Source organism: Salvelinus fontinalis, chromosome 11 (assembly GCF_029448725.1).
Source record: "Salvelinus fontinalis isolate EN_2023a chromosome 11, ASM2944872v1, whole genome shotgun sequence".
Classification (NCBI taxonomy): domain Eukaryota; kingdom Metazoa; phylum Chordata; class Actinopteri; order Salmoniformes; family Salmonidae; genus Salvelinus; species Salvelinus fontinalis.
In genome coordinates, this window is record NC_074675.1 from 38,016,373 (window position 1) to 38,025,994 (window position 9,622).

General features: G+C 43.6%; 1 protein-coding gene across 1 annotated transcript; it reads left to right on the forward strand.

Moving 5' to 3' along the window:
* The first annotated feature begins 220 nt into the window (after positions 1-220).
* si:dkeyp-75h12.7 (uncharacterized) lies at positions 221-6,544 on the forward strand. Its single transcript, XM_055938619.1, has 5 exons — positions 221-3,557; positions 3,724-3,905; positions 4,821-4,992; positions 5,092-5,219; positions 5,364-6,544. Exons 1-5 carry the CDS (start codon positions 3,341-3,343, stop codon positions 5,841-5,843), a joined length of 1,179 nt encoding a protein of 392 aa, XP_055794594.1. The 5' UTR covers positions 221-3,340; the 3' UTR covers positions 5,844-6,544.
* Positions 6,545-9,622: the final 3,078 nt, after the last annotated feature.

Below are 9,622 nucleotides of genomic sequence, written 5' to 3' on the forward strand. Positions count from 1 at the left end.
CACCCCCAAAAAAGGAGTGATTCTGCAGGTGGTGACCACAGACCACTTCTCAGTTCCTCAGCCCTCCATGTGCTCGCATTGATTTGCCATCCTGGATGAACTGCACTACCTGAGCCACTTGTGTGGGTTGTAGACTCCGTCTCATGCTACCACTAGAGTGAGAGCACCGCCAGCATTCAAAAGGGACCAAAACATCAGCCAGGAAGCATAGGAACTGAAGTGGTCTGTGGTCACCACCTGCAGAATCACTACTTTTTTGGGGGCGTCTTGCTAATTGCCTATAATTTACACCTTTTGTCTATTCCATTTGCACAACAGCATGTGAAATGTATTGTCAATCAGTGTTGCTTCCTAAGGGGACAGTTTGATTTCACAGAAGTGTGATTGACTTGGAGTTACATTGTGTTGTTTAAGTGTTCCCTTTATTTTTTTTGAGCAGTGTATAAATATATATCTACGAAGCTTGCAAGGTGGTTGTTCTTTTCCCTCGGTTTCCTGTCTCACTTTTCTTTGAGCCTCAGACCATTTCCTCTCACACCCGTGACTACTGTGTCACGTCCTGATCCTTGCACCCCCTGCCCGTCTTTATCTATCCCTTACATCTATTCTTTATTTCTCTCTCCCACTCTCTCTCGATGTAGGTAAGTGACTGCTTACGCTACCTCTTTCCTATTCAACTTTGGAAAATGATTTTTTACTGTCATGTAGACGACAGTGTGTGCATCAGGGTAATTACATCAATGTGTTATCCCCTACCTCAAAGAGATTTTGTTTTGGAAAAAGATTTAGGCTGCGTCCTCAGTCTTTCTCAGCCTGTGGTCTCGCTCACCTGTGTCAACATGGTGACGGTACCAGGTGTGCTGCCGACCCTTGTGTTAACAGGACTGTGTGTCCACATCACAGGTAAGTCTGTTGCTCCCTCAAACCCACCTTCAATAACCCGAACCCTCCATATTGGGGACAGTGGCTGATCTAATTTACACCATCTATGGGGGGGGGCTCACCAGAGTTACTCATGGTTTGATCTCAATGGTTTACATAGCCAACTGAAGGTTAAAATAGTGTCGGTTATGTATGTGAATTGTTTACGTAAAGTTATCCTTGTTTCTGTGATATCTTGAATATGAAAGTGTAGCCTATGTGAGATTGTGTGTGGTCTATTCCTGTGTGTGTGTTGACTTTGTGTTCCGTGTGAACTCTCAGGATCATCTAGAGCCGCCTGTACCACCAGTCTGTATTCCCTGAACTTCAACTGTGTCCTGCAGTGGGATTGTCCACAGGCCAACGCTACCACCACCTACACAGTCCAAACTAAGACTCAGGGGTGTGTCTGACTCCGCATTGCTCACTATTGACTTAATGGACTAGTATCTAGCTCTTAATATCCTCTCAGTTAAATGCTGTTCCAAGATTTGGGGGTCTGTCTGCCGTCTCTATTGACCTAATCGATCTGGCGCAACTGAATAGTGCAACTGTTGGGAGTGTGAGGGGAAGGCTAGCCTAGAAAGGGAAAGCAAATTATTGTGTGAACAAAGCGCTCTGACGACGCGGAGAGGAGCCGGCGAGAGGGGTAGCGTGAGAGTGGTGCATTTCAAACTTGTGGTTTTGGCAGAGAAACCTCAAAGGGTTTTAATCAGAGGGATGAATCAGTCACTCGAGTCCATGGTTGGTTGACTTTATGGGTAGATAGGCTCCGATAGATAGGCGCTATTGTTTTCTACCACAGCTGTGAAAACACCCTGGCTGCTCCTCTCCCCTGCCGCCTGGTTTGTCATAACCATCACCACCCATTTAGTCCAACAACCAGTGTGTCTTATCTTGTGTGGGTATTGCATATTTTCAGAAAGGATATTTCCACATTTTAATAGATCGGAATAATAAATACTATGTAGCTTATCTCCGTGTTTGTGTGTTTCTATGTATATAGTACCAGTCAAGTTTGGACACACCTACTCATTCCCGGGTTTTTCTTTTCTTTTTACTATTTTCTACGTTGTAGAGTAGTGAAGACATCAAAACTATGAAATAACACATGGAATCATGTAGTAACCTAAAAAGTGTTAAACAAATCAAAATATTTTTGAGATTCAATAGCCACCCTTTGCCTTGATAACAGCTTTGCATTCTCTCAACCAACTTTGTGAGGTAGGCACCTGGAATGCATTTCAATTAACAGGTGTTCCTTGTTAAGTACATTTGTGGAATTTCTTTCTTTAATGCATTTGAGCCAATCAGTTGTGTTGTGACAAGGTAGGGGTGGTATAGAGAAGATGGCCCTATTTGGTAAAATACCAAGTCCATATTATGGCAAGAACAGCTCACATATCCAAGAGAAACGACAGTCTATTATTACTTTAAGACATGAAGCTCAGTCAATCTGGAACATTTAAAAACCATCAAGCGCTATGATAACCGCCACAGGAAATGAAGACCCAGGGTTACCTCTGCTGCAGAGGATAAGTTCATTAGTTACCAGCCACAGAAATTGCAGCCCAAATAAATGTTTCACAGAGTTCATGTAACAGACAGATCTCGACATCAACTGTTCAGAGGAGACTGGGTGAATCAGGCCTTCATGGCCGAATTGCTGCAAAGAAACCACTACTGAAGGACACCAATAAGAAGAAACTTGCTTGGACCAAGAAACACGAGCAATGGACATTAGACTGGTGTAAATCTGTCCTTTGGTCTGATGAGTCCAAATTTGAGATTTTTGCTTCCAACCGCCGTGTCTTTGTGAGATGTAGAGGAACAGATGATTTCCGAATGTGTGGTTCCCTCTGTGACGCATGGAGGAAGAGGTGTTATGGTGAAACTGTGATTTATTTAGAATTCAAGGCACACTTAACCGGCATGGTTACCACACCATTTTGCAGTGATACTATCCCAACTGGTTTGCGCATATTGGGACTATTGTTTGTTTTTCAACAGAACAATGACCCAAAACACACATCCAGGCTATTTGACCAAGAAGGAGAGTGCTGCATCAGATGACCTAGCCTCCACAATCCCCCGACCTCAACCCAATTGAGATGATTTGGGATGAGTTGGACCGCAGAGGGAAGGAAAAGCAGCCAACAAGTGCTCAGCATATGTGTGAACTCTTTCAAGACTGTTGGAAAAGCATTCCTCATGAAGCTGGTTGAGAGAATGCCAGAGTGTGCAAATCTGTCAAGGCAAAGGGTGGCTACTTTGAAGAATCTCAAATCTCAAATATATTTTATATGTTTAACACTTCTTTTGGTTACTACATGGTTCCATATGTGTTATTTAATAGTTTTGATGTCTTCCGAATAATTGTACAATGTAGAAAATAGTCAAAATAAAGAGAAACCATTGAATGAGTGTGTCCAAACTTTTGACTGGTACTGCGTGTGTGTGTTGCAGAGATTCGTGGCAGGACGTGGAGAGTTGTGTGCGGTTCTCCTCCCAGCTGTGCGACCTGTCCGAGGCCTTCTCTAACTTTGAGGTGTACAACATGATCCGCCTGGGCCTGCACCAGGGCCCGGGGAGTCCAGTCTGGACAGGACAACTTGGGTTTGGCGTCCGTGATTTCAGTCAGTAGCCTGTCTCTCCTCTAAGACCTGTCACGTATCTCGCCTTGGCGATTTATTGTTCAATACACTGCAGAGTTCAAACAGAGAGGGCTAAAATTGCTACAGGTGCTCACATGAAGAGATTGTTGTGATTTGAAATTAAAGTGGCTTCTTTGTTTCTCCTCAGACTTCAGCAGTCCCTCCGTCTTGGTTTCTCTGTCTGGAGAGAAGCTGGTAGTGGAGGTGCACTTACCTTGTTCTAGCAAAAGGGATTGTCTTCCTCTGCAGAGCTGCTGTCCACTGTCAAATTTTATTGACCTCTGTGTCACCGTGACAGTATATAACCAACAGAACTCCTCTGACTACAAGGTACCCCTGTTGCCATCTGCAATACCAATTTTTGTTCACCCTCCTTCTTTTCTCTTGCTCGCTCTCGTTCACACTCTCGTTCACACATCCTTTTTCCTTTCTACCTGCTGCTATGTAAGTAGTACAATGTTAAGGAGTGAGTGCTCAAACCAGAAACTACACTCTTATGATGTTTCCAGTGGTGTAAAGTACTTATGTAAAAATACTTTAAAGTACTAAAGTATTTTTTTTTAGTCTAGCCATACTTTACTATTTATATTTTTTACATATTTTACTTCACTACATTCCTAAATAAAAGTATGTACTTTTTACTTTCCCTGATACCCAAAAGTACTCGTTACATTTTGAATGCTTAACAGGACAGGAAAATGGTCTAAGTCACACACTTAACAAGAGAACATTCCTAATCATCCCTACTGCCTCTGTGCCATTGCGGACTCACTAAACCCATGCTTCGGTTGTAAATGATGTCTGAGTGTTGGCGCGTGCCCCTGGCTATCCGTAAAGAAAAAATAAAATGGTGCGGTCTGTTTTGCTTAATATAAGGAATTTGAAATGATTTATACTTTTACCTTTTGGCACTTTATTTTAGCAACATTTACTTTTGATACTTAAGTATATTTTAAACCAAATACTTATAGACTTTTACTCAAGTAGTGTTTTACTGGGTAACTTTCACTTTTACTTGAGTCATTTTCTATTAAAGTACCTCTAATTTTACTCAAGTATGAGAATTGGGTACTTTTCCCAGCACTGGTTGTTCCTTCGTCTGCTGCATGTTTTCTTTGTGTGCATTTGTTAGTACAAGTGTCCTTGATTGGCTCTCTGTGACACACTGTCTGATACAGCCTCTGATTGGCTGATCCTCTTGCATGTGTCTGATACAGAGTTTGTGATTGGCTGGTCCTATTGCAGACGCAGATTGGTTTGGCCCAGAAGATGGTGTACGGGGCAGAGTTCTCAAACCTGGTCCCAGGACAGGACTACTGTGTCGTGGCTAACTTCTCCATCAGTCCGACCACCTTCCCCCAGGCCTCGTCTCCTCCCTCGGACCCCAGCTGTGTCCACCATGCTGGCCCAGGACTAGGTTAGAGGTTTACGTTGGGTTAAGGTTGAGTCGGGGTGTGGACATGAAGCTCGAGTGAATACAACCCTAATTACAAAATGACGTGTGTTTGTTTCCCAGGGTTGCAGCCAGTGTTGTTGGGGATAGGAGTGTGTGCTGTACTCTTCTCTCCTCTCCTTGCTCTGGCTCTGTACCTGCTGAAACAAAAACGAGATGCACCACATGTAAACCGACTCCCCAAGACTCTAGTAAACTGTCCTTATTCTTTTGAAACAAACACATGATGAGCATTTAATTTCATTTGTGTATAGTACTATATAAAATGCAGTATTATCTTGAATGTCCTTGGGTATATCATTACACTGTGTTTTTGTGTATTTTTTTTAATGCAGGCATCTCTTCAGGGATTCCTCCAGGACTTGCCGGAGTCCCCTTCAGACCCTGTTGACCCCAGTGACATTGTAGACGACCACCTCTCCATCCTGTCCTCTTTCTCCAGCTGTGTCTGCACCAAGGCCCAGGCCCCAAGCCTAGGTAATGGGTACAACAGCAACCCCTTCCTCAGTGACTATAGGTCAGACAACATGCACTGGAACACTGAGGGAATGGAGCTGGACCTGAACTCTGGCAGTACCATATCCCTGCCATGCTCCACTGTGCCTATAGGCCTACATGTGATCCAGTGCAGCTTTGATTCACCTCGACAACCACACCCAGGGCCCAATGTGCCAGTACTACCGTACCCTGGTTCTCTAGCTCTGTCAGAGGCCGTGGAGGGCCAGGTGGTCCCGCTGTGTTCTGTGAGGTTTGGGAGGGTGAGGGAGGGGGACGGGGGTGAGAACCTAGAGGGACTACAGTCGTGTAACCTGTAGCACGTTGCACTGCAGTACTCACAATGCTATGTTTAACATATTCCTTTGAACGCCACAGTGCTGAGAGGAGTTAAAAAACTGTATTGACCATTTTTGTTAAAATTTTTTATTTTGTCCTCAGCTTACAGGCATACATTGTCAGTTCCAACCGGACTGTGGTAAGGTCCAGCATCTTACCAAGGTCAACCATAACAAGGACAACTGGACTGTGGACTGTGTATTGGACTGTGTAATCATAAACATATATAGGGGACGATGGATGGGAAACAGTGATTGCCCCTATAGTTCTGGAAACCACATTAGCCTGCGTATGGCTCATAATAATATCACTGTGTCTGGGGGATTTTGATTTATAATGTTGGGGGTTGGATCATGAGTCCAAACTGAACATTGTATTTGCCTGCCAATCATAAATGTTACTTCTCAGGCATCCAACAGCGATTGCATCTAACCTTGAACTTTGGTTTTTGGAGCAGTTTTTTATGGGTTCTGCTATATTCAGTCAATTCATCAGGAAACCTGATCGAAGATGGTCGCTTTGTGTGCTGGCTAGCTCTGCAGCTGAGGTGGTAAAGTTAGATTGGGGATTTATGTGGTGTTCAACAGGCAGTAAAAAATGTTGGGGGGGGGCTTGCCTGTTGCATGTTATTTTGGCATTAATAACTGTCACATCAGTTTGCAAACAATACAATAAAATAAAATAAATCAATGAGTTAATAAAGCTGCATACAAACATGGTCTCTTTTTTGCTTTCTAAGGCAGCTCCAAAATGCAGGTGTTTCAGCCTAGCTCAGTGCTTTCTGTGGTGGTGGGGCAGGCAGCGGAAAATACGGAGCGTAGGTTTTGGTAATGTTCTCTAGTTGCGCCGTGATTGGCTCAGTGTTCTGTCACTCATAGGGACACTACATCACCACCAAGTCTAAGGGTAGAGCTTGAAAATTCAAGCCCCTTGGGTTCTGCCATAGAGTTATATTAGAACTGTCCATCCAAGAAGGCTCAAGGTCATTGGCCACAGATAGGACTACATATCTATAGTAGCTTTAAAAAAAAAAGATACATAAAATAATTTTTTAATAAATTTTACCCCCTTTTCACCCCAATTTTCGAGGTATCCAATTACTAGTAATTACTATCTTGTCTCATCGCTACAACTCCCGTACGGGCTCGGGAGAGACGAAGGTCGAAAGCCATGCGTCCTCCGAAACACAACCCAACCAAGCCGCACTGCTTCTTAACACAGCGCGCCTCCAACCCGGAAGCCAGCCGCACCAATGTGTTGGAGGAAACACCGTGCACCCGGCTCCCTTGGTTAGCGTGCACTGCGCCCGGCCCGCCACAGGAGTCGCTGGAGCGCGATGAGACAAGGATATCCCTACCGGCCAAACCCTCCCTAACCCGGACGACGCTAGGCCAATTGTGCGTCGCCCCACGGACCTCCCGGTCGCGGCCGGCTGTGACAGAGCCTGGGCGCGAACCCAGAGTCTCTGGTGGCGCAGCTAGCGCTGCGATGCATACAGTAGCTTTGATTGGACTGATCATGTCAACATCTTACTTTCAAAATCTTAGCTAGCAGTCATCATTATGAATCAAGTTGACAATCTACTGGCAAATCCTTTTCAATCCTTGTATATGAAGAGAAATTATAGATAAAACGTATCGGTGCTCATCGGCCATTGGACATAAACATTACACAACAAGTTGGAAATCGCAAATTCAAGAGTGGTTTGGAAGGAGTCAGTGGCTAACTGCAAGCATTGCAAAGCAATCACTAGCCTGCTTTTCAGTGGAGTTGCTGTGTGGTCCCAAGTCTCTTTTCCAAGCTTAAAATTATGAACATTCAACGTTGGCCATGCTGTCAATGATGCATGATTCGTACCATGCTCAAAACAACTTAACTCAGAACAGCGAAATCGTGAGGAAAAAACGAGTTCCGACTGGGAAAATACATTTTGAACGGTCATCCAACTCAGAATTGTAAATCGGAACTCGGGCCTCTTTCTAGAGCTACGACCTGAAGATCACTGACATCGTCATGATTCAACCTTTTTTGAGTTCCCAGTTGTCTTGAAAGCACCATAAATCCAGAGAATGACAGACTTTGATGACAAAATTTGCCCACGAAGGACCGCCGCGCCACCTTCCTGTTCAAGTGAGCACAGCACAAGGTGAGTCCAAAAATGTCTTGTATGCTACTGCATAAATGATGTAATATGCCAGGGAGATATGTAAACTGTAGCTAAGAAAGTAATACTAAGTGTGTGTAATCATTTGGTCTATTTTTCCCTCTTAATTTTGCCTACTGTTCTGAATTCGTGGTGCACATATAGCCAGTGTAACGGATGTGAAATGGCTAGCTAGTTAGCGGGTACGCGCTAATAGCATTTCAATCGGTTACGTCACTTGCTCTGAGACCTGAAGTAGGGTTTCCCCTTGCTCTGCAAGGGCCGTGGCCTTTGTGGAGCGATGGGTAACGATGCTTCGTGGGCGACCGTTGTTGATGTGTGCAGAGGGTCCCTGGTTCGCGGCCGTGTCGAGGCGAGGGGACGGTTTAAAGTTATACTGTTACACCTATAACCTGTTCTAGAGAAATGTAATCATTGAATATTGTAAGAGCTTTCAGTGTCTGCTTATATGCCCCCTTTATTTATCCTACGGTTCTGACTTGGTGTACAGGGAGAACACCGTAAGCACGACCTGTGTTCTGAATTCTGTCACTGTACATTTCAAAAGTGTTGAACAAGTAGTTATATTGACTACATCCGTCCTAGCTCGGTCATACATTTTTTCATACATCCACTTGTCCCCTTATGCCATAGTTTGTATAGCTCAATTGTCAGTTAAGCAAGCTGACTTAAGCATTTGTTTAAGCAAGTCAGCCATGTTTTTTTTAATGTAGTAAATGAGGCTGAATGAACTTTCGCTGGCAAAGGCTCCGCTGATAGCCAGGTGCAGCAGTGGTAAGGTGTTGGGACAGCTTTATGTATGCACCGTTTGTCACCGTTATAGTGCAATTCATGTATTGTTTAGTGTTGAGGCTTTGCTGGCATGCATCCCACATTTTCTTTGTTTGTCCCATCAACCAGATTTACATGCTAAAATCGTCACTGTCGACAGGGTGACCTTTTCGAAAAGGACTAATTCTTGCTAGTGTCAAAGTGAATAAATGATACATTTGCTTTCCATTCGGTGCATCCTGTTCTGTAAATGTCAAGTTTCATAATAACCAGAGAGGAGGGAGAAACAGATGTATAGAGTACAGCACAGCTTGAAAAAACCCCACAAGCCTAATAAAAACAGCAACCATGAGTTCAGCTTTATAAGACTTTGTTGCACAATGCTAGATAAGTGTAATTGCTGAAGTTCTTTATGTATAGTTCCCATTCCAACACCATAAGGACATGTAAATTGAGTGAATAATAAATGTTTGTCAAGTGTTTTTGTGCAATATCTTGCTTTTGTTTTTCATTTCCTAACCAGATGACCTTAAAATACAGAAGTACTAATTGAGTACTAGTTTTTTTTTTGTATATAAAATAAAAGGCATCTTAAGGGTTGTTACAATTCCACCTGCGATGGTAAATTCATTAAGTCCTGGTACCTTTGAACATGCAATGTGTAGAAGTGTCATGTTTTATGAGGTACAAGAAAGATCTGACATCTAAAAAGCAACTTAAAAAGACTACAATAGTGAAGTCTATTCCCTTCAAACAAATTGTTGTGTTGCTCTTGGCCAGGGTGTCAGATCAAACACGACAGAACCACACAGGCATTACCACACA